The sequence below is a fragment of the Vespula pensylvanica genome, chromosome 1 (assembly GCF_014466175.1).
Source record: "Vespula pensylvanica isolate Volc-1 chromosome 1, ASM1446617v1, whole genome shotgun sequence".
Lineage (NCBI taxonomy): Eukaryota > Metazoa > Arthropoda > Insecta > Hymenoptera > Vespidae > Vespula > Vespula pensylvanica.
In genome coordinates, this window is record NC_057685.1 from 14,073,390 (window position 1) to 14,100,037 (window position 26,648).

At 30.7% G+C, this 26,648-nt stretch overlaps 1 protein-coding gene across 10 annotated transcripts in view; it reads left to right on the forward strand.

Moving 5' to 3' along the window:
- The window catches only part of LOC122634691 (potassium voltage-gated channel subfamily H member 8), a 77,663-nt gene that overhangs the window by 10,752 nt on the left and 40,263 nt on the right, over positions 1–26,648 (forward strand). For 4 of the 10 annotated variants that reach the window (XM_043823926.1, XM_043823943.1, XM_043823935.1 and 1 more), the window contains exons 1-2: positions 14,107–14,179; positions 20,094–20,204. In XM_043823926.1, coding sequence (XP_043679861.1) covers positions 20,129–20,204 — 76 coding nt within the window. In that variant the 5' untranslated portion in view covers positions 14,107–14,179; positions 20,094–20,128. Of the gene's footprint in view, positions 1–14,106; positions 14,180–20,093; positions 20,205–26,648 lie in introns of those variants that run through there. The other 6 variants (XM_043823909.1, XM_043823902.1, XM_043823892.1 and 3 more) reach the window with 2 other exon arrangements.

The window sequence follows — 26,648 nt, forward strand, 5'->3', positions numbered from 1 at the left end:
AGAAAGGAAAAAGAGAAAAAGGGAGAAAGAGAAAAGAAGAGAGAAAGAGAGAGAAAAAAAAGTGAAAAAAAAAGCATGAGGGAGAACGATCTAGTGAACACATGCATTTTACAAAACTTCGTTACAAGAAACACGTTTGAAAACTATCTATCACATAGTAACCATGTCGTACATGATAGTAATCATACCGTACTTTCGTACCAACTTAATTCTAGGAACATTTGTCAAATGCTCTTTTTACCACAACTTACAAATGCAATAATTATTATTGTACGAGGGAACATTACATGAGTCGTAATTGTTAAATTCGTAAAAAATGTTTTGCCTACGATAATCAATGGAGAACACGTGTAACATAACGTGTAATCATTTTATTTCTGATCTTTTTCATTAATCGTCCACCGAAGATGTGATTTTTCGTAACTACCCGTTAATTACCTCGTTCTACGTAAGTCGGAGTTTAATGTAAAGATTTTGTTCGTTTTTGAAAAGACTTTGGCGCGTTTAAAACTTGCGATACTTTATGTTTTTTTTTTTTTTTTCATTCTTAGAAAAAACAAGAAAAAAGGAAAAAGGAAAAAAAGCTCGTTTATCTTTCGATGGTTTCTTCTTTGAATAATTCATCAGATTCTTTTGTATAAACGTATATTCGATCTATTCCGTTTTATGGATCGTCTCAGAAACAGGGTCGTATTTATATTTTTGGAGATCTTAGGAGATACAATTAGAACAAACCTATTTGAATTAATCAAATTCGTACGCGTTTCTTTTCTAATTTTTTTATCTTGACTATGATTTTAGCAAATATATTAAATATGTTAGACTATTTTTTTTTTTTTTTTTTTTTTTTTTTTTTTTTTTTTTTTTTTTTTTTTTTTTAATACTATCGTTCGCGAGAACTAAGATTTTAAAATGCGGCGTAGAAAGAGATTCTAGCATGCTGTTATGGATAAATACGGCTCTGTTTAGTAATTACTAAAAAGTTGATAAATATGAGGTAAGAGAAATACAAATTTCAAGAGACTATTTTAACTTTATGAGAGAGACGACAAGATTATTAGTAAGTTTTTTTGAAATTAGCAATCCAAGGGACTGTTTACAAGTTTCATTAAGAGGGACCTTTATGTGATATATATGTGAATGTAATTTTTCCCGAGTAAAAATTATTAAGAAAAACTAAGAAGTGTCGTTAAATTCCTTTGGCTTTCGTACTACTACTAATACTACTACTACTACTACTATTACTATTACCTCGTGTTTCTTCATTAATTTAACGTTCTTTAGAAATAAAGTGAGAGAAGAAATGGTATATATGTATATATACATTATGGAATGTAGTGTAAAAAGAGTATAAAACGCTTCGTTTCTTTTCCTTCTACGATGTTCTGGAGCAATGTAAGAACACTTTGCCCTCTTCGTTTCTTGGTAACACACTCGAAGCATTATGCTATCGATTGTGATGAAACCTTTCTTTTTGTGAACACACACTATTTGTACGACATTCTGTCTGGGTAACCTGCTGACACTAGCCATTTTGTCGATGTCCTCCTTGGGAATTTTTCTTCTTGGTTTATTCGTACAACGTGGATAGCGTCCTACCTTCTCTAACGTTATCTATAAACTTAACCACGAAGAAGGAGTTACAAAAAGCAAACAGTGAAACGGAGAAGATGAAACGGGAAAGGAAAATCGATCAGAGATACCGCAGAACGTGAATGAAATTTTCAATTCCAATGAATAAACATAGGAACGATGAAAACATTTTTCCAAGATTACATTAAATGTACCTATATATTCTTCGAAAAGCATGATTCTTTTTGATCGATATTACGACATTAAAAGCTTAGGAACTATATACCTTTCCTTTCTCATTCGTCTTCGACGATTCTTTTAAAACGAGAATGAACATTAAAAAGAGTGGCTACATTTAGCAGAAAAATGTGATGCTTGAGATGGTAGGAACGTTCGTTTGTCGCTCTTTCATAGCTCTCCAGGGTCAAGTGTAAAAAGTTCTAAGAGAAAGACTTCTGAACGAGAAGTTCCTTAAATCTAATAAGAGAGATATTGGGACTTTTAGCGATATAAAATAAATCTATTTGAGAAAGAGAGAGAGAGAGAGAGAGAGAGAGAGAGAGAGAGAGAGAGAGATTTAATATTTAAAATATTAATATGAATATTTGGAAATAAATAAAATAGATATCTGTTTCTTCAAAAAATAAATAAAATGAAAATAAGTATTATACTGAAAAAATTGTTTAAATAGATGTTGACAAAAATAGCTATTAAATATAACATTCTAATCTGTATATTTGACGAACTCAAAAAAATGTGACATTAACGAACATAAAGATTAAAGTTTATACAAAACATTGATAAATTTTTGCAAAATGTGAGACAGCATGTCCAGATCGATTTATTTATAGTTATAATTAAAAGATATAAATAAATCTAATACAATTGAAGAATTAAATAATATAAACGAACAGATCGTTCTGTTTTTAATCCAACCTTTCTCAAAAATGATTGAGGTTTTAACGGTAGAGCAAGGATAACATCCCTGAATGGTATAACATCTCTCTAGAAATTCCTTCTTTCAAAATTGATTAATTCGATCAAACCCAGATACTATTTCATCTGACTCGAACAAAATATTATATAAACTCTCTATCATTTTCCAACATATGTGTTTACGCATGAAATATTCTTGCATATCTCATCAAGAAAATCAGGAGATTGTATAAATAGGCATGAAGCTCAATGACTCAATTTCTCAATCATCAAAATTGTTCATCAAAAAAGAAATTAACTAGTAATTGATTTCTGTTAATCGATAAAGGATGACACCGATGGTGTGGTGATTTTTTGCGGGGTTCTATTAAATTAAATGATAAAAATGTATCAGCTTATCAAGAAGTACAATGTAAGTACAACTACGTAACGAATTTTCTTTGCAATAGAAAAGAAAAAAAAAAAAAGGAAAGAAAGAAAATTCACTTATCCTGTGTACGTATGTCATACCTTAGGAATGTTCGTGTTGAATTACGAGAGAATCTTAAACATGATGAACATGTCCATTTCTAAGAGAAATAAAAAAGGAAAAAGAAGAAAGGGAAAGGTAGTCGAATACGATCTTTGACCAGTAAACACGAAGATATTCCTATTATACCGACGACCAATATGTTCGGCTCCCAACGATTTTCTCCCTCACTGGAAAATGGAAGATCGCCGACAAAAGCTCCCGATATTACGTCCAAAAGCGGTTTGCCTCGTCGAATACGTTCGTTTCTTTGGTACAGAATTCGGCGCTGAGAAATGGAACGTCGAAGGTCTGCATTTTTTTTTCTTCTTCTCTTTATGCTCTTCGTATAAGTAAAAATCGTACATATATGTTGCTTCCAAAACGTTTACGTCATTCGTTTTCTTCAAATGGTGGTGTTTGATAAGAGGGAGGGATGGAGAGAGATAGAGAGAGAGAGAAAGAGAAAGAGAGAAAGAGAGAGAGAGAGATTCCATATCGAACAAAGATATTCTTTAGATTCTATTTTTACTTTATCCTTTTATATTATTAAAAAAAAAAGAAAAAAAAAAAGATTTTTCTTTATCATTTTCTATATGGTCATTTATCTTATCGTTTATCATAAAAATAATATTTTATCTCTAACGTAATATAATATATGACATTTAAAAGAAAGATATAAAGTGTGGATCGAAACTTTGTAGATAATTTAAATAATCAATTACTTCTTTTAGGCTTGTGGTTAAGCTCTACTATCTGCAATCTAACAAAAAAAGATAATGAATCTGAAAAAATATTTACATAAAACATTTTTATTAATGAACAACTATTTCGTCTAGATTATTTTTAGCATACTGAAATTCAAAAAATCTGTTCTAAACTGGCTAGCAAATACGCCGTAATATCCTTATTAAATATTGCAGTTAAGACGAGAGTTAAGGGAAAAAAAAAAGAGGATTTAACGCTTACGGAAGAAAAATTATTTCTGTCGCTTCAACATTTTTGTTTTGAATTTTAAGCCGCATGAGAAAGCTTCGAAACTGAAATTCTTTGGATAGTTTATATTTAGCGCTTCGTAATGCGAAGATAGAGAGAGAGAGAGAGAGAGAGAGAGAGAGACAGAGAGAGAGAGAGAGAGAGAGAGAGAGAGAGAGAGAGAGAAACAGAGAAGTAGAAAAACACTGAAAGAATGCCAATTTTCTTTACGCACTGTCACCTTATAACAATATAAAATAACTTTGAAAATCTACAAAACAAACATCGTTGAAAAACAGTTATTACTTTCACGATTTTAAGAATGCACATTTTTTAAAAATAATCCCATATTGTCTACCATTATTTATGTACATACATATATCTATCGCATATATTTACATATATTACGATTACGCAACAACGATCAGTTTTATGTTCGTTTTATTTATATTCTTATATTTTTGTGATATTTAGGATACATAAACATACTTACCGTGTAAATATATAATAATAATAATTTTTTTTTTACGATCCTTCAGTCGGTTTTATATGCATAACATTTGTCCATTATCTTTTATTTTTATTAGATTTTTATTTATAGGATTTATTATAAAACTTAAAATATATATGTGCGTAACATAAATGTGTGAAAATATGTGATTGGTAGAACAAAGTATGAGAATAAAAATTGTATGCATAACGATGATATACATTACATAATCGGTACCATCATGTGATTGAAAATGCGTGAATGTTTAAATAAGGGAAGGTTCACCTAATTTCGTATAGTATAACAAGGATAGTAGTAAATTAACATATTTCGTCACAGAGAAATGGCAATCAATAGAATTACGTGAGAACTATCTGAAATAGCGTTTATTAAACTTTTATATATTTTTTTTTAATTAATTCATTCTCGTATAAAATTCTTTTACTTTTTAGATAAAAAGTATATTGAAAAATATAAAAATAAATTATCCCACGATTTCTAATTTTTATTAAACTATTTCTTTTTCCTCTAATTAACTTGTATAAAATTCATATAAAATTCTATTTCCTGTATATATTATATATATATATATCTTTTCTCTAATTAATTTATTCATATAAAATGGTACTTCCTCTTTCTCTCTGTGTATATGTTTATGTGTGTGTATATGTTTAAAATATATGTTTAAAAAGTATATATAAAAATTGCAAAAAGGTGGATAGATTTTATCATTAAATTCTAAGCTTTATTTTTTTCTCTTATCAAGAGAAAAATTACTTGCCCTATCATCCTTTCTCTACTATTGTCTATTTCGTTTACAATTTTCATTCTTTTAAAAGACTTCTCTCGAAATTCTTCATTCTTATACATAATATAATTCCTTCTCGATGTCGTAAGGAAGGTTCTAAATAGTAAATATCCATTTCACAGTTGACTCCTTCACGATTAACATCGATCCTTTTATTTTTTATGGATAAAATGCGTGAGTATAACGTGTCCAGTTTGATTAGTGTTGTTCTATACGACGACTATCTCGAATACACGATCGTTTAAATGGCGCTCGGCTAAAAACTACTAACTATTTTTACTTTCTCATGCCAACGATCTATATTTGGAAACGCCTACGGATTGTATACGTTCTCTCTCTCTCTCTCTCTCTCTCTCTCTCTTTTTCTTTTTCTCTCTTTTGCTTTCACGTTTTACCTTCACGAGAGATTAGCACGCGAATACAGTCATCGACCCTCTTGTACTTCCAAGCAGGATACTATGATACTGACCTGCACCAACGTTTTCATTCAACGCGTACTACTTGTGAAATATACGCTAAGTAAAAAGTTGAAAGAAAGAATACAACGATCGAAACAAACGACATATCTCGACACGTATTTTATTCTTAATAATAAGCTCGAATAAATTAATCCATTGCATGTTCATTGAAATTAAGTTAAATTAATTCGATCGCATGCTCATTTAAATTCGATAAGGTCGGCTATTAACTTTTTTACGATTTTATTTCTCTTGGTTAATCATTTTCTATAAAATTTTGTTATATTAATGAATTTTATAAAAAATTGAATCGAATTGTGAATTGTTGTTTCTCTTCAAATAATAAAAATTATTTCAAAGAGTTAAGTACCTAAGGTCCCCCATTTGATGTAGTCATTCCTGGGGTTAATATCCTCGGGGGAAAATTCTTATGAAAAATAAATCACTTTATTGTCGCTTCGATAATCGATTGGCACGAATAAAAATAAATTAATTGTTCGTTCAGTCGTATATTCATTTAAATTTTAGAAGTTAGCAGCGTTGGCTTTCTATAAATTTATTTCAACGTAGTTTTTAGTTTCTATAAAATTTTGTTTAATTAAGCCAATTCTATAAAAAAACTTTCCATAAATAAGTGAAGTATAGCGAATGGGTATAAGGAATTATCTTTATCTTAAAATAAAAATTATTTTAGAAAGCTAGGGGCTTAATGTTTCCAATCTGATATAGCCAATCCTGGGGTTAAAATCCCTAGTGGAAAATTCTTATAAAAAATACATCACTTTACTGTCACCTCGATAATCGATTGGATTGAATGAAAATAAATTATTTGTTCGTTCAATCGCGCGTACATTTAAATTCGAAAATACGCCATTAACTTTTTATCATTTTATTCCATTTAGCTTTTTATTTCGGTTTTAAAGCTACTTGAAAATACAAGAATATTTATGCGAGTCGTTTCTTGATTAAAAGAAATTTTCCATTCAAGTTTTAAAGAAACAAGTACGAATAAGATTTTAGCTGCTATTACTTTCATTCAAGAACTTATCTTCTTTTTTTATTTTCTCGCAACGTTATATAAAACGTTATTACACTCCTGTGACTTTATAATGATATGCTGCATAATTTCGTAACGTTCAACGTTTCAAGCGAAAGTTTGTTTGAAAAAAATTTACTTATTTATCTTGTTTGTCTTTTCTTTTCTTTTTTTTTTTTTATAGTTACAATTATATGATTATGAGGAGTGCCAAGTGGAAAAACAGAACGTTTACGACATATGTTTTTGTTTGAGTTTAATCGAAGCGTCAGTGCAGCGAAAGTAGCTAGAGACACTTTTAGCGTATATATGTGGGATGTAATGGACGATAGTACGGCAAGAAAATGATTTTCTCGTTTTAGGGAGGAAAATTTTGACATAAAGGATGTCTCGCGCTCAGAACGTACATACGTGTGACTTCGATGAGAATCGTTTAAACGTTTTGATCCACAATGATCCACGTCAATCAACTAAGCAGTCGCAAACAATGCAGTCGAATATATCATTGATCTGCACTTTCATTTCTTTCATGGAAATAAAATAGATTTTTAAACCGATGAAAAAAATCTTACGGAATTATGTGTAGTTAAAAATTATTAATTAATTTTCATTTTTCGATTTATGATCGATGGATCAACGAATACTCAATAACAACAGGATTTTTATTAACATTTTTGTTCACTCTAATTGTGATTATTTTTTTATTAAAAAAATACCAACTTTATAGGAGGTATTATAATGATTAACAAACACTTAATAACAACAGGATTTTTATTAATGTTCTTGTTCACTTTAATTGTGATTACTCTTTTATTAATAAAATACTAATTTTATAAGAAGTATTGTAATGATCCGATAACAATTGTGTTATTGGATCTGCTTGAAACAGTAGAGTCAAAGTGACTGAAAGATCGTTGTTACATGATGCCAAAAGAATCTACTTACTTAACTCTCTATAATCTAATTTTTTCCCTTTCTCGTTTAAAAGCCTAAATTAGGTGACGTGAAACCTCTAATTCTTAACACGTAATAACGTTCACATATGACTTATTATAATAATTAATCTTTTGTTAAAAATAAAAATGTATACGTATATGTAAATATGTAACTTCAAAATTAGATGAAGTGTTTTAATAAAAGTCATGTGAACACAATGATTTATATAAATCAAAAATCAATAAATCGTCTGACCGAAGAAAAATCGAACAACATTTTGATGATTGAGTTTCGTGATAAATAATAATTATCTCGATATGTTTTTATCAAGCCATTTCATGTTCTTTTACACAATATATTGTGTAATAGTTATTGATGTAATGCGTTTCTCAGTACTATCGTGTAAGCTTTCGATCGCGTGTCGTGGAGCGTCGGACAATGTGGCGCCCGTATCTACCGATTATGGGGTTCGTATGTGATACGAAAAAGCTAGGAAATTCAATCGATACACAATTTTCAAATGCTGACGTATTTCCATATCATATTGACGTATTAAAAGCCAATGTTTGCCATGTTTTCGACGTTCATGCATTAATTCTGGAGATTAGGATATGATCGAAGAGTCAATGACAAAGAATCATATATGTACGTACATATATATGTACATATAAGATAAGATATAATATTTTATTATGAAGTTTTCTATTTCATTTGAAATTGTTAAAGTACAAGCCCAGGGATTTGTTTTATTTTTAGAAGAAAAATTAATCCTAAAGTATCTCGAAAACTAGTAATTGATATTTAAAATCATTTAAAAACTTTTGGGTTATCTGTGAAATTTTGGCCAACGCGATTGTGTTACGATCTTTAATTTTCATTTATTTTTTATTGATAACTATGGTAATAACGATCGACGTTATTTATATATATAAAAAAAAAAAAAAAAAAAAAAAAACGATATACCTCAAAATAGAGCAAATTTAGAAGCACGTTGCGATAAAGTTACGTATGTAAGTTTTGTGCGACTCGGTACGTATATTTTCATCAATGATTCGAAACACACAGAAGTAGGTTGGTGGTAGTAGTACCAACCAGAGAGTATCGGAGTAGATCGATATTCGATATAATTCGATCGGCAGTAAATAAACGTTGGATATAACGCGAGTGAACGTAACTAAAAGTTCTTTACGTTTTCACGCACGAACGCGAAACGATCAAGCGCGCAACGAGCGCCGATAAAACGAGGAGGACGTGATCGTTTTACCGAAGAATATTTTCGAGAAAAATTCTAGACTGAAGTCGGGAGAGGAGAGGAGAGTAGGAGAGAGTTAGGATAGAACGAAGGGAAAAGAAATAATCGTCGTTTTGTACGAGTTTTCGAACAAGCGACGTGTATATAAATCGAGGTACATTTTGGAAACGATATGCATATGTATGTATATGCAAACGATATACATATTTATTGTATAGCTTTTGTATGTATGTGTATGTGTATATTTGTCCGAAGTACCTTGATATTCGATATTCTCCATCTCGCTGTTTATATATATATATATATATATATATATATATATATATATTTATATATGACGGTAATAAAATGTAGAGAAATCTATATAAAACTACTGTGTAGAATTTCTTCTTGACCCTGGAAGAAATGTGGATGTAATTGACGGAAACGACTGGTTGCTGATCCTTTCTTACTTAAAGTAACTTCATATCACATGTTTCTTCCTTATTGGCAGGAGGGATCACATTTAGTAATCCGATGCGTAAAATATGAGAAAATGGGAAAGAGTGATAGGAAGGTATGATAGGGTCGATAGGATAGAATGATAAAGCAATCGCGTAGGCGGTCAAGTGCTAAATATTATTTATTAACTGTAAATGTGGAAATTCTATGATTATGTCAGTAAAATTTTATTGATCTTCGAAAGTGTTAATGATGATTCCAGTGACAAACTTTTGAACATAGTATCCATTATCTTTTTTGAATTGTAATACTTGGAACGTTTCAATCTTTTATTATAATAATTACTTCTCGTATCGTTATTTTATTTCCTTTCTATTTTATCGTTGTACGAGTCAAAAGATAATTTCTTTCCTTTTTCCTTTTTTATGATTATCGGCTTGAAAGGGAAAGAAAAAAGAAAATGGAAATTTTACTCTTGACGGGGCATCACGGAGAATACGTGGTCTTTTAACTTCTACTATCGCTTACTTTCTCGATTCATTTTCCAAACGATCGCCTTTCGTTACACGATAATTCGATCGTTAAGCAAGCAAATTGGCTTTTTTATTATTATTATTTTTTTTTTATTTTTTGCTCTCCTCTTCTTATTCTTGCTTTCTAACTTTTTTCTTTACTTTCTCTTTTTTTTTCTCTTTTTTTTCTTTCTTCTTTTTTTTTTCTCGTAATTCGGACGAATCGTACGATAAAAATTCTTCCGTTCGTTCGAGCATAATGTTCCTGCTTCGTTTGAGCGCAACGCCATTTATACGGTCTTTGATATTTTTTTGATTGACTTGGCGTTCCTTGATTGTCATTGAGAAATAAAATTTCGAGTGCAGATAGGACGTCTTATGAGAAGAGCCCTTGTAAATTAAATTTCATATAATTTTTTTTCAAGTACGGTGGTTCTTACATTTGTGACCAACTGAATGGGTCAAGGAGAAAAGGGTAAAAAGGAAAAAGAAAAAAAGAAAGTTCTTTCGTTTGCTATTCTTTTATTATTCGCATTTCTTTCACGTTTACTAGCTATGTATCGTTATCGACGCAACAACAAAATTCTTGTTTATTCCATTAAATAATACGGTGCGTGGGAACGAGAGAAATACATATTTAAGAGTATCAAGATTCGTTCCGGTATTTCTAAATTTCAGTCTTTTTTGGGATATTTTACGCTTTCTTTATTTTCTCTTTTTTCTTTCTTTTTCTTCTTTTCGCAAAAAAGGTCAAAGCTAGACATCGACTCGATTTTTCTTATGTGGGTGGGAGAGAAGGAGTTCGCTCAAAGTCTCATGAAAAAAACCACTTTCATCTTGCGAATCTCGTTGTTTTCTCTGTTGTCAAATATTGGAAAATATTGTAGGAGTTTTGAGTAGACCGTTTTATAAGTCCTTTTAGAGTACTATTTCATATTAAAAAGTTGAGAGTAGGTATACGATTTTTCGTTCTATATTACGTTTTAAATAGATATAAAAAGGTCACTCTTTAGTTTTTATATGATGTATTAAACAAATAATAAATCGTTTTTATTGTATTATTACAAAAGAAACGTATAAAAGTCATAACTTTCTTACGTATGCATAAATATTTTCATATAAGTCAAGTTACATAAACAACTTATCCTTGAATTTTCTTGTCTTCAACGATTGCACTATGAATATGAAAATGGAATATATTAGGTATCCTTCGGATCTTTTTTGTCGCAATAATATTGTAACGCGTTCTAGGATATTGTTATTATGCACATTTATATTTTGGCGAAGACGCAACGATTCTTCAGTCTAGGTTATTTCAAGCGTGGGTGGAATATTAAAAACGTAGAAAACTTTTGTTTCGTGGAAAGACGACAGAAAGGAAAAAAGAAAAAAAAAAAAATATTTTCTATAGTGATCCATCAACGTAAAGCGATTTTGCGAAAAGCTACAAAGCATCTTGAGCATATCCACGAATTCGAGTACTTTTTCAAATCTTGTTTTATCCTCGTCGATTAGTATAAATAAATAATTGTTGAAGGGAAGAGCTGAAGAATTGGCCGACGATACGATCTACAAAATTGATTGCAATTATCTTTTCAGAAATGTGTGAATTATTATATTTTTATATATATATATTTTTTTTTTCTTTTCAAACGATTCACCCAGACTTCCTCATAAATCTAATTCGAATCGAATAATAGAACGATAATTTCGATCCCGGAGAAGTTTATTTCTCTCGTTCCTATAAATACCTGTATCTATTTTTAGCTGTGAACGTTTCTACAATGTTTCCTCTTCGTGCCAATAATAAAGCGTACGTGACATCGAAAGAGAGAGAGAGAGAGAGAGAGAGAATCGATATTGAAACATAATTTTAACGAAGGTGATTGCAAAATAGTGGGTCTCTCTCGTGGTCATTTAAAAAGTGCGAAATTATTTCATCGGCTATACGAAATGGTACGGCATTTTGCAATATGCCGAAGTTTACGCTTTGTCGAATTTTCCACAGACATATAACGACGTTTTAATCTAGGACACATGGAAATTCTACACTTTGAAATGACCGCTCTGTTTTAATTCCGGATTTGGTTTATTCGCATAGATCTGTTAATGTTACATCGAGTCTAGTTGCGTCATGTAAATCTTACGAGTATTTCTTTTTAATATTGAAGATGAAAATGTTGCTTCGAAGTTGTTCTATTGAAAGACATATAAACGTCGAATGATACGTTTTTTTCATTCTTCTTTACGGCAATAATAAAAAAAAAAAAGACAAATGAAAAAAGAAGAAAAAAATGAAAAAAAAATGAAAAAAGCAAAAAAGAAACGAGGAATTAAATACTAATCGATGGTTATAATATAATTTCATTTATTATTGGACATCATTATTACGTTACACTAATTGTTACAATGATCTCACTGATACAAGCCGATAGGATTATTTTTAAATAACACGAAATCGCGATAAAAATCTCAAATTGTCGTATATAGAGAACACGATAGAATCGTCGAGTTCGTATCGATCGGCACCAACCTTACGCAAGATATATTATATCTCCCTTTTGTAGTACTCTTTCAAAAAGAAAGAATCAAATTGATGTACGGGGTCGAGGCTTAACGAAAAAAAAAAGAGGGGAACAAAAGAAAAAAAAAAAATGAAAAAAGAAAGGGGGAAAAATAAAAAAAAAGTGAGGAAAGGATTTATTTGCGTTCATTTACTCGCTAACGAAAGAAATGTCAGCTGGCGTAATAAAGCAGTGTTTCGAGAAAGAGAAAGAGAGAAAGGAAGAGTTCATCGGAGTTTCAAAAATTCACGGTCCAATAAGTGTAAGCGAATTGGCCGATCAAAAGCACGCACTTTCTCCATTTTTCTTCCTTTCCCTAGTAACGTCTCTCTTTAATATCTAACATCACAATTTTTTTGTCCTCTGAGATTTAACGAGTACAATCAGAACGATCCGTACCTAGCAATTTGTTAGATATTTTAATATTATACATTCTGAAGCGTCTAAGAAAAAAGAAAAAAGAAGAAAAAAAACAAAAGAAAGAAAGAAAGAAAGAAAGAAAGAAGGAAGGAAGGAAAAAACAGAAGAAAAGAATAAATCTTATTCTCTCTTTCGAAACTTTGCAAGTTCTCGAAGCAATTCGAGATCATGTAAAGAAAATTCAGCTTATAAAGTTAATTTAATAAGGTCTGGAAAAGAAGAAGATAATAAAGAAGGAAGGAGCACCTTCGTTAGCTCGATAGGTTGTCAGTAGTTCGAGAGTAAAAAAAAGAAAAAAATAAAAGAAGAAGAAGAAGAAGAAGAAGAAGAAGAAAGACAAAACAAATACGTATCAATCAAAGTTACGCCGAGGGATAGAGTGGAACACCTGCCATAGCCTAATTTCGAGTTTTGACCTTGCTCCGTGAAAAGCTTTGCTTTCGTATAGGCGAAGACGACATTTTTTCGCTTTGTGACTCCTCGTTTGTACGCGTGAGTGCGTGCTCGTCTCCTTTTTCTCTCTCTTTCTCTCTCTCTCTCTTTTCTCTTTCTCTCTCTCTCTCTCTCTTACTATCCAACGATCAGATTTTTACATAAAAGAGAGACTTTCGATCGTATATACTCTACTCTATCTATATGCACGTTCGCCTATTCGCTCGCGCACTCGTTTTCCTCGACTTACCACATGTTGCGCCTTGGTTAGTGCGCGGGGCGCAAGTCAGAACTACCAGGGGAGCCCGGGCCATCAGGATAGACTGAATCTCAACCCCTCGGCTCGATCAGTTACGCGAATGCCTGCGAACCTATCGCGTGCGTCCGAGAATTACTTGCGTTCGAACTCTCTACGTTTAAACGATTATTCTCATTCTCTCTCTCTCTCTCTCTCTCTCTTTTTCTTTCTCTCTCTTACTATCTCCAACTTTCTCTCTATTTATCTATCTCTTTTTCTGTCATTTTTTTTCCCCTGTATAACAAACGAAGATTTGTTAAACATTGTTACTTCTATCGTATAAGAAAAAAAAAAAAAAGAGAAAACAAGAAACCCCGAAAACACCGTCATTCTTTATCATTTTCTCTTTTTCTCTGTGACAAGTCGTAGGATTTTTTTTTTTTTCTTTTGGTTTCTCTCGTTTGTTTTCTTTTTGGTTTAGCCTGTCGTATTCCTAGATCGACGGGTGTTTTTTTTTTCGCTGTGACAAGTGTGATCCCGCGAGTGATCGAAGGACGATGCGCCGGAGCCAGTGAGCAGAGAGATCGACTTTCTCGATAAGGTCCGTATCCTCGAAGAAATCAGTGACCGCAATTGATCGTTCAATTTTACCAAGGGATTTTCGCCGACAATTTATCGCTCGAATTGTTTCTCTTACGTTATCTTTTTCTCTTCTCTCTCTCCTTTATTTTCATTTCTCTAGTGAGCTTGAATGAGTGTGTATGCATCGATTGATCGAAAAGGTATAAGTGTAAACGAGCAGGCCGTTCGTCCGAGTTTTTCTCGTTGATAGAGAGATTACTTTCTACGAAATGATGTCGATGATAATCATGATAATGCATATGTGTGTATATATATATATATATATATATATATAGAGAGAGAGAGAGATTATTCGACAGTCGTTCACTAGCTAGCTCGTTCGCTCATTCCTTTGTATTGTATTGACGTACGGATTTCGTTTTCGATGAGAATTATACACGTCGATAATCGTTCGGTTTTATCTTTTCATTTTCTCTTTCATTTTCTCTCTCTCTCTCTCTGTATCTGTCTCTGTCTCTGTCTCTATCTCTGTCTCTGTCTCTCTCTCTCTCCCTCTCTTGTCAATAGATAAATGTATCATCGTATACGTAACTCCTTTTGTTTGTAAAAATAATGATTACGTAGTCAAATAGATTGTATAATATTTGACCAATTATATTCGAATTACATTCGTATAAATTGTTTGAGGAAGCAAAGTCATAAAAGAAGTTTCTTGTTCGAGAACGTTAGTTAGTCAAGTTTCTTGGTGAAAACTTATTTAGACGTAAAAGAAATACGATGTCCGGTACAAATAATTAAATCTCGATTAAAGTTTTTCATCAAGTTCTTAAGTAAAAAACTTTCGAACGATCGATAAAAGATACACATACTCTCTCAATCGTCTTTATTTTGTTACTTGTTTGTTATTTTTTTTTTTCTTCGTTAGACTGGATCCACCACCAATTTTATATACCGAGGTTCGTAATACGCGCGAAACAAGATATGGCGTTTAATTGCACGATGAAATATTCTTCGGATACAGGTGGCTACCACAAATCAATGCGGTGGGTTCGATAGATTCGAGTTTATTCCATACCTACGTATATATTCCGTGTTACGATAACGTATGTATCCATTTTCTACGAATAGTTTGTATCACGTGGAAGAATAATTTGCTTGTATTTCTACATGACGAATACGGTGTTAAATAAACGAGAGTAGAATGAGACGAAAATACGTGCAGCTTCGTTATCAGTTTTGATCGTTCTAACGAGTGGAAGAGCTCGCTTATATGTCGGACATACGTCTTTTGCCGACGTTGTTATACTTTGTGCGAATTTAACGTATATACACATACATATATATATATATACACATATGTATACATACATAGATATATATATATATACATATATATATTTACACATCTCGGTTGTACGGTCACGTTTGCTTTTTTTCTTTTTTTTTTTTTTTTAATTTAAACGAATGACCCTCTAGTAATTAGTTTACGAGAATTGTTAAACGTCTCGAACGAAAAACGCATCAACCCATGAATTATTATCATTATCATCGTTACACTTTACACGTTCACTTGTTACATCGATTCTATGTAAATGTGATAGGTTTTTTTATTTTCTTTTTCTTTCTCTTTCTTTCTTTCTTTTTTTTTTTTTTTTTTTTTTAATTTTACGAGGTATGACATGCATTCGAATATTTTTTTTATGAGGATGTTCATTATTCATCGGTGCTATTAGATGCAATCCGACAGTTCGTTAACTTTATTTCTCCTTTGACCTTAACTATCTCGTTGACGAAGTTTCGAATTAAATGAACTGCTTTCGAAACTGTTTCGTAATTTTCTAAACGATCTAAGTGTAAACGAGAAAAAGATCACAGCGTCATCTCGTAATTCCATTTGATCACGGTGTTAGATAATAAGATAAGAGCAAAACGAGGAAGGTGGAAAGATGAATATTTTTTACAATTTCTCTCTCTCTCTCTCTCTCTCTCTCTCTCTCTCTCTCTCTCTCTCTCTCTCTCTAGTTTATTTCGTCACATGACGAAAAAAAAAATATCAAACGAAAAACAGATAGCAACCCGATTTTACTACGGTTACTAAAAATATGAGGAAAGAAAAAAAGAAAAACAAAATAGAACGCGTTAATTATACTTTCTATAGGATAGAAAGAGAAAACTCTCGTTTTCGAGAATGTAAATCCCATTACTTGCCAATGCTGTGTAAGCTTGAATGTTACATATTTTTCCGAACATCTTTTCGCGATGCTTTTTGTGCGTGTTGACAGTAGACGAGAAAAAGATGGTTTATACATATGTCTATATGTATGTATCTATCTATTCACGCATGCATGTATGTACATATGTACATATGTACATACGTATATACTTATTGTACGTATGTACTATGTATGTCGACCGAAAGAATAAACGGAAGCTCTTATTCGATGCTTTTTACAGCGACTGCCATTACGACGAATTTCAAAGTCGTTTGGCTTTTTTTAATAATATACACGAGAGAGACCGAAGAACGATATTTTTGTCCGTCGCCAGACTGCGAACATCGTCTATTTATAAAATCGGCGAGTTGTCATTAACGATAAACCTTGTTCCAGATCCACCTTACGTGGACTTGGGTCAGTATCTTCTTTAATTTTATTTTCATTTGCTTCTTTTTTCCCTCCCTCGATATTTTCTTTTTCTTATTTTCCTTTATTGTTACATTTTATTTGTCTATTCGTATCACGAGTAAAATTCGATGTAACCTCACTAACTCGGAATTGATTAAACTTTAGAAAGGTTTGCCGATAGCTTCTAGCTAGAGCTAGCTTTTATCGAACTTTTAATTTCGGTGTCCGATGATTATTTCTTTCTTTCTTCCTTTCTTTCTTTCTTTTTTTTTCCATTTAAGTTCTATCGTTAATGGAAAATTAGATTTTTATCGTCTATCTTTTTCGAAAAACTATGAGAATACAAACGTACACCGCGGAAAATTTTGAACAAATGGTCATTTCTCTTATTGTAAAGGATTATAATTTATTTTCGATAATGTACAATATTATCGTAAACTCTAACGAGTTATATTATGTTTATTGACGATATAAAGGAATAAATGAATCTATTCACCAATATTCTATATAATCATATCTATATCTATATCTGCGTACAATTTTTTGTTAATCCTTGCTGCGATCACGGAAAAGTCATTTTATTTTTAATTCGTCAAATTTAGAGAATACTTTTGATTGAATTAATTAAAAAAAAAAAAAAAAAATTAAAACATTAAAAAAAAAACAATTAAAAAACAAAAAGAAACAATAATCTTGAAATATTCTTTTCCGACTGATTAATATCTGATAATAAATCGTATTAAATAGAAATATCGAATATGCCTATCTATATCCGACAAACAAGATCTTTTTATATTATATCTAAATCACGTGTTCCGATACAATACGATATTTTCTGTTGGTTGTTACGGAGAAGCGATTGAACTAAATGAAAGAAACGATGAAATTCAACGTGACTTGATTGAGGAAAATATGCGTCTCTACGAAAAAAAGAAAAAAAAATTATATATATATATATATATATATATATATATATATATATATATACACATATATATATAATTAAAAAAGAAATAAAATCTAAAATATCGATAAATTTAATACCTATTGTTAGAACGATTGCGTAAGGTCTCTTCAAACAAAAGGCAACTTTGCGAGACTTATAAGAATAACTATTTATAAGGATTCAAAGGTTCATAATTATTATGCGAGCTTGAATGGTTATTTGTTTATGGTGTTAAACGTAACGATAACGATTCATGGAGGTGAGAAAAAGCTATAGAATGATTTCTCGTTTACGCGCAAGGAAATAGCAACGAGTTGGAACGATTCCAGAAAAGCAACGGAATCGATGAACAATACGCGTAACAATAGCACTTTGTTCGATAATGGAGAGCTTTCAATATTCGCTGACTTACAGGATTCCCCGACGAATCTTTCGTTTCCGTAAATAGAAAGGCTTTGCGTAGAATCGTGAAATTAAACGGTCGAATATCTAAAAGATTGACCTGATTTATCATGAGTTAGAAACTTAATATTAAAATTCGCTGATAATCCTTATCGTATAAAACATACGATGATATTTCATAGACAGGTATTTACATACGGATGTGTATATATATATATATATATTTGTGAATAAAAGAATCTAAAATATTTATACGTTTTTATTGATTTTCATTTAAAGAATTTAAAGAATTTAATTAAAAAGAAGAATTTTTATTGAAAATATCAGATTTATTTAATGTGATTTATTTAGATATATTTATGTAGGTATGTACGTATATCGAAGTAGATCTCTTTTTTTTTCTTTTTTCTTCATACAAATAAAACGGATAATTGTGAAAAATTGTATAGGCACAAAGAGAGAGAGAGAGAGAGAGAGAGAGAGAGAGAGAGAGAGAGAGAGAGAGAGAGAGAGAGAGAGAGAGAGACAGAGAGAAGAATAGAGAAATAAAGAAAGAAAGATAGAGAGAAAAAGAGAATTGCAAAAATGGAGGAGCATTCGGCATGCAATTGCGTAATTGGGATCCCGAGGCTGTTCTCTCCTTTTATTGCTCGTTCCTCGTATTATGAAATCTAACGACCACCGTTCTAATTGAATTTATACAAGTATCTCCAGAGCTTACTATGCTCGAGTTACATTACATATTCTCTTAAGTTATTCCGGCATTAAGTCCATCTACGAAAAAGTCTAAGATCGTTTCTAACAATATTAAAAATTATTTAAAAAGTACAATTAATTTTTAAAAAATATAATTATAATTTATACATTTTTTTCTTCTATTTATTTATTTATTTATTTATTTATTTATTTATTTATTTACATCTGACAGATCCTACGAGATAGAGACGTAATTTGAATTCGTGAATGAAAAAGAGAATCATCGCGTTCGTGTTCCATTGAATTTTATCATTTGTTTCGTTTCTTTTTGTTTTTAACAATTATTTAATTGAAATTTACGTTCTTTAATTTTCTATATCGAATAACGTTAGAGATGTTTCCTTTGATCAAATTTCTTTTGACTAATCTGATCTAATATTATATACTAAAGATCGTTAAAGTGGAACTATCGTTCGATTTAATAAAAGATTAGAATAGTTATGAAAGAAGAAAAAACATTGTGCTCCGTTTTCTTTGTGTGTGTGTGTTTTTCTTTACCCTCGATTAACTTCTATAAGACTCTCGTTTATAAAACGATTTCAATAAATAATCGTAGCTCTGCTTTACTATATATGTATGTTCAACGACAGATGCGACGCAGTATGTAAAAAGGACTGACGATATCGATAAGTGATTATTTTCTTTTTTTTTTTTTTTTTTTTTTTTTTGCTTTGACCGAGATACGCTTTCACATGCGTTTGCGTATGTGTGTACGCGAATATATTTATATGTATATCTATTTTATCATTCATACTACTATATATATTAACACTTTATAATACTTTGTGTACATCACTAAATTAATACAGGTTAGACCAAAGGTATCCAGGTGACTCTTTTCCAAATATTTTTTTAAATTAATTTTGTTGATTGAAAAATTACAAATTTAACTATAAGCCTGGAAAATCTCAAAAAGGAGTAATCAACATTTAAAACCATTTAAAAACTTTTGAATCACCTAGAAACTTTTTTGTCAATTCTATATTATATCATTATATATTTATTTTATTTGTAGATATAATTGTATATTATTTATTATTAATTTTGACGTTACTTATCGATTAAATTTCAAACTTTTACACTTTGTTATACATACATATATTATATATATACATACATATATAATATATATATATATATATTGTCGTCAAAATGGAAGCAAGGATAATAAATGCATTTTTTGTGTCTTTTTGATGAATTTACAGATCCGTGCCGCAGATCACGCGGCGGGGCGGCCCCAATGCCGGTTAGGAAGGGCCTCCTCGCCCCACAAAATACTTTCCTCGATACAATCGCAACACGCTTCGATGGAACCCGTAAGTTCTATGAAATTGATTAAATCGTTATTGCATGTTACTTTATCATCTTTCTTCTACCAAAGCAAAAATATATTTTTGCTTACGATATAAATTATAGATTGGCTACATATATATATATATATATATTTTTTTTTTCTCAAGGAATGACGTACACGTCAATATTTTGACGATGATACGTCGAGTTTTTTTTTTGACAGAACTAATTTTTATATGACACGTAATTTTTTGTGATTAGCTTTAACTTGTATAAAAACTTCACAAAACTACGAATGAATTTGATCCTGGTATTAGAATCAATTTTCAGTTTAAAATATCAAAGTTCATGCATATCGGGAAATAATATATCATTAACGGGAATAATTATGTTCCGATTATCCCGGAATGAAATTATAAGGGCAATTTAATCGGACATTCGATTTGACATCAAAGATTTATTTATTAATTTGTTGATAGATCTCTGAAAGCACATGCAAATGAAATAAGTGTAATGAAGTCCAACGATTTAAACGTATTTGTTTGTTTCGATTTAAATCTTCGTTAGATTTTACAATACGAACATAAAATATTCCTTTCTTTTTTTTTTTTTAAATCTTGTATAACTAAGAAACTAGATAACAAAAAGATTATTTGAACGAAATGCGTGCGAATATAATTTCTATGGAATTTACATCGATCGTTACTTTACGATATTATATTCGAAATGATAGAACGAGTTAGGAATAAAAAGAAATTTAATCCATTTTGCCGTGAAAAATTAATATAATAGTATTTCGAATATAGATATGTACACGTGTATCTATTACACATGTATCTAAATGCATTTTTATCGAATATGTGCACTCGTCCATAAGAATACTATAATAATGCATATATACATCTGCATGTTAAAAAGGAGCATGTTTAAAAATATTTCATCTCGGAGAATCGAATTTTATATAAAAATAGGTGATGTGGAGCCACGGTATTCAATATTTTTACAATGATTCGACCAAACAAAGAACGATGAAAATAAATGTTCTTATAAAAAAAATCATATAAAGGACTGTACCGTAAAAATGCATGCATGTATCTCTGGTGAGCGTGTAAAAGAATAAAATTCAAAATTATTAATTTTGTAGAGAAGCAGTTATGATATCTCAAGTGCAACGTAAGATCAGCTGTTAGTTTTTCGATATGAAAATTCAAATGTGATAACATATATATGCGTAACTTGTCCCATTTGACTTCTTTCTTTGAAAATAATGACATATTATATTGAAACAAAATTTGCAGTTTTTAATTTTTCATATATTTGCTATTAGAATCGCAGATAAAAGAGTAGAAAATTGATTTGTAATATTATTAAATGTATACCAATAGTATTAAATACTAATATAGAATATATTAGCGTATTCATTTTGTTTTTATAAAAATGTGATTCATATTCATGATTGATTTTTCTCTATTGAAGATATGTTCTTATCATCGTGCAATTTACATTTTTCAATGTATATATGAATATCTTTCAAGATAAACGTAATAACATAGATGATTTAAGTAGATATATCCATTATAATCCCGAAGGAACGCATACGTAATATGATATTCCAATTAAAATCCGAAACTCTTAAATAAGAGTGATACTTAATAAGTTTATGAAATATTTCATCTTACTTTTCATCCACTATTTCCTTCGAGTTACCGAGCAGCAACGATATCTTTAATAAGTTCGTTCCACATTTCCAAATATTTTTCTTAACTTCTTCGTCCTAATTTCTCGACGACATATTCGATAATTGTAAGTTTATAAACGAAAGGCAACGCTCATTTTCATGTTATCGAAACTCGAACAGACCTTAATCCTTATGAGCAATCAAATTTCGATCGCGCGAGAGAGAAGTTTCAAGTATTTACTTTGAAGTATCTATTTTGTCCGACCGAAAGAAAGATTGATCAAAAGATCGAACGTTTTAATGTTTTTCCTCTTTGTCGTTTCTCTTTCTCTTTTTTCGATTAATCATCTATAAGCATCTCTTTTATCTCGTAGAATACATGTTTCGTTTGTCAGGTTTTTGTAAAAGCTTTGTAAATTTTCAACGAAAAATTCAGATGTCAAGTATCGTCCATAGGCTTCGCAAAATTTCACGATAAACGTTTGACACAAGTGGTACTACTAACTAGTATTGTTATCGTTTTACGTACGAAATTGATTCCTCGTCGTCTCTTGCTAGTTTCAATAGCTTTAGGTCGGACTCACACGTGCGACGATGATACGAATCACAGATGTCCGATAACTGTCTACCGACGATGAAATACGATTTGATGCACGTTGCGAACTTGGAAATAATATTAGCTTTTTCCATTGCTCACATTGAATTTGAGATCTCTTCGAAGTTGAGGAATTTGTCGATAATATACATATCTAACTTTGTTTAACGTCGTGATATGATTTTTTATTAAAAGCTATATAGGTTCCTCCAGCTACTATTATCACTTCAAAGATCTTGTTATTTTTAATTTTATGGAAAAAAAAAAAAATGCTTAGAACGAAATAGAGCTACACTATAACATCTGATCGTAAAAAGAATTTTCTTTTTTTTTTTTTTTAGATCATTTTTTTTACAAAATTTCGAAATCATCGATGTTTTGAAAATACTTTTAAAAATATGATGTTTGTCCTTTTTTTTTCTGACTTAAATGATTCGCCGCGCTATCGCGATTAAAAAGTTATTAGGACAAAATATTAAAAAGTAATTAGTTCGCCAGATATCTTGAAAAATAAAAAATAAAAATGTCTGGTAATTCACGCAACTGTAACGAGTCGTAGTTTTTCTTTTTTCCTTTATTAAAATTAGAAAAAAATATTCGAGGAGAAAGATGAATAGTTGAAGATAGCCTATATATTCAAGATTATATATATATTTTTTTAGTGCGATAATAAAAATATATATGCACTTGCGACAAAAATAATACAAATGCATAAAAGCAAAAATAATGGAGATAATTGAGACGGTAACAGTTATTGGATTATCCTATGTAGTAATATTTCAGATTTCACGTAAAACAATGAAATCTAATCTCCTTTTGTTCGCATGAAACACAATATAGAATAAGTACGTATTTCACGATCCATAAGTAACGTACAAAGATATACGTATATAAAGCAACGTGAGTTTTTACAAGCTTTAATTAAAGACGAAAATATTTGAAAAATGTTCCGTCTCCGGTGTATCCTGTCTGAAAATAAAATCTTCCCTACTCGACGTGTTATTATTCGAATTGGATTGTCTTTTGTGTATTTCTTGAAAAATATTCGCATCGCTGATCGTACATACGTACGTACGTCGAGTTCATTCGTTTTAATTCTAGTAAACGTAGAAGAAAAAAAAAAAAAAGATGATTTCGCGTGTACACGAGCGTGTAATAATTCATAATTATTTCATCCGTCAGGTCGATAAATACGAAAAGCAATAGTCTTATCTTGAAATTATATCAACAATCAGTATCGTGAATGATTTATGAGCTTGAAGATATGAAAATATGAAAAATTCTTTGAAATAATATAAATTTTCTAAATACTAGGAAAACTGTTTAATCAATAATGTTAATATCAAGTGAACGTGTATTAATTATCGTAGGACACAGTAGCGTATCTATTGAATACTTCTATGACATAGAGTCTGAGTATTAGTAGAGGTACAGAATGGCATTAATGATGGAGGCAGCTGTACACTCGCGGGACTAGTGTTCTTCGATTAAATCATGCGTAGATCGTACCAGCTGCGATATACGTTTCTCTACTGTGTACATCTCTGTATACGTGTTACTAAATTTATTTAATAATATTATCGTTCCCCAATAAAAATCTTTTACGACGGAATTATTTTAACAATCGTTGGTGCGATCAGAAAATTTGTATGTTGTTAGAAGGAAAACCAGTCAACATTAAACCGAACGTCAGTCGTAATTGAAAGGGTTTATATATGTACATACTATATAAGCGATGACCAGAGCTTAACGATTGTTACACCTACGCACGAACGTATCTATGTACATACATGTATCTATAGGTATATCGTAACTATACTGAAATTATAAGCCAGATCAAAGTAAATATATCGACTACTACCGAATCATAATTTTCGTTTGTTAATATCTAATATTACCGTAACAATATATTTTAACGATGCGTATGTCATTCGTCTTTATAGCGTTATCTGAAAAGATAATAAATGATATCAAGAATGAAACGTAAGCGTCTACTCAAGTTTTTACAAGATTTGTAAAATATTTTATTTTTATGGAATATCCTTTAATCGTTTTATATTTATGTGGATAGTTACGTCGTATATATATATATATATATATATATATATATATATATATATATAAAAGAGACATCGGATCTTGCGAATAGCTAAATTCGTTTAGTTCAACGTCAAATGTGTGTAACGTCAGCTTTGGGGTAACGTTCGGTCGATACGAATTTGAATTAAACGCTCCTTCCTGAAAATCACACGGCGATCGAATTGCGACGCAAGCTCGAAATCGATTACATTCGAAGCAGCTTGCACCACCATTTTCATGCTGAATCATTCAATTAGTTTAAAGAATCGTCCGATATATCCTTTGAAAAATTGATTCTCACGTATTCGAGCACTTTATTCGTGTCCCTTTTTTATTCTCTCTCCTTCAGAAACTTCCAAGAAAATAAATTCATTTCCTATAACTCTTATTGATAGCAAGTTATAGCGATACCGATTCTACGAACCAAGAAGAATCTAATTACGAGGAGGCAGTTCTAGATGATCATCGTTGTCATCGTTTTTGTCCTTATCGTCGTCTTTGCAGTTATCGTCGTCGTCGGCGGCGGCGGCGGCGGCGTCGACGTCGGCGTCGTCGTGTTAATCAAATTACGGAGAAGTTGTGTCCATGACAAGTATTACAATCGTATTTTTCCTTCTTCTTCTATGACGATAATAAAATTACAATCGTCGTACTTTTCGAAGTATTAAATCGTAATAAAGTATTAAATAAAAAATAGATGTAAACCGAAAGATCTTTTTTTATGAAGTTAAGCGTTCGATTTTAATCGAGATGCATTAAGTAATACGTCGTTAAAACGATCTTTCGAATTATTTTTTTTTTTTTTTTTTTTTTTTTTTTTTTTTTTTGTTCGAGAAGTTCCATTTGTAATAAGAATAACTTTTTAAAAAAGAAATTAAAAAAAAAAAGAAGTAGAAGAAGAAATAAAGGAAAGAACATTTTGATCATTATCAATATTTTGATTAGTATTTTAAATTCACTAAGAGGATTCAACCTGTTAAAATTCCTATCTGTATTTTATTTCTAACGACGTCCATCAGAAAGGATTAGACTGGATTAATACATCCTCCTCAAGTCTCTCCGTCAATCTAATCGTCTTTTAAATATTACGCCACTGTTAGAGAAGCATTTCGTTGAAACTTAATCGACAGATGTTACGTGTCGATCCAATGTTTACGTAATACGAATTGCTTCGCCTGTTATATTTTCTCTTAGACAGTTTCGACACCAAAAATTCATGTTGCATATTCAACAGTATAAAGTCGATTTTATAAAATCGCGTCATTGACTTTGAATCTTTTTACGACAGGCTGTTTAAAATGAAACAGAGAGAATGGAAAATATGTCGCTACGGGTAAATAAATAAGTAAGTTAATATTTCTATTTTTATTTATATTTCATATAAATAATAAAACACGCCTGAGTATAACATTTGTGAAGATAAAGAAAATAATGGGATAAAGATGGGAAAAAAGGAAAAAAGAGAAAGAAATGAAAAAGCGAGAGAAGAAAAAAGAGAGATAGCGAAAGAGAAAAGAAAAGAAATGGATGATTGACGCTCTTATTTGATAATGTAAATTCGAGTTTCCCTTATTGTTAGCGAATATCTTACGAACTATTCGAAGTACATTTTATAAGATTTGCAGAACGTAGGGTATTCTTTTGGAAGATAAGAAAAAAGGAGAAAGAGATGAAGAGTGGTGAATATTTCGTCGATTTAAAAAAATAAAATAAAATAAAATAAAATACAAAAAATGGAACATATTTCACAAACGTTCTTACATAAGTACGTACGTATATAGTCATGCGTATTTAAGTATATATCAAAAAATTACAAGAGATATAAATATGTATATACATACACACACACACACACACACACACACACACACATATATATATATATATACATATCTAGGAATGATCGATCGCTATGAAAATAAGCTGTCGTAGCTTCAAAGAAATGAGTTAAAAAGAACTTTGCAATTAAACCTGCGGAATCCTCCTTCCTCCAAGTCAGTCTCGAGAAGTTCTATGACTTTGCTTAAACGTTAAACTCCAATGATGTTTCTATGTACTTTCGCTGCGTTTATCGAAGCGAGTCCTTGCTTTGTCTTTATTCAAGCAAGTAGGTTG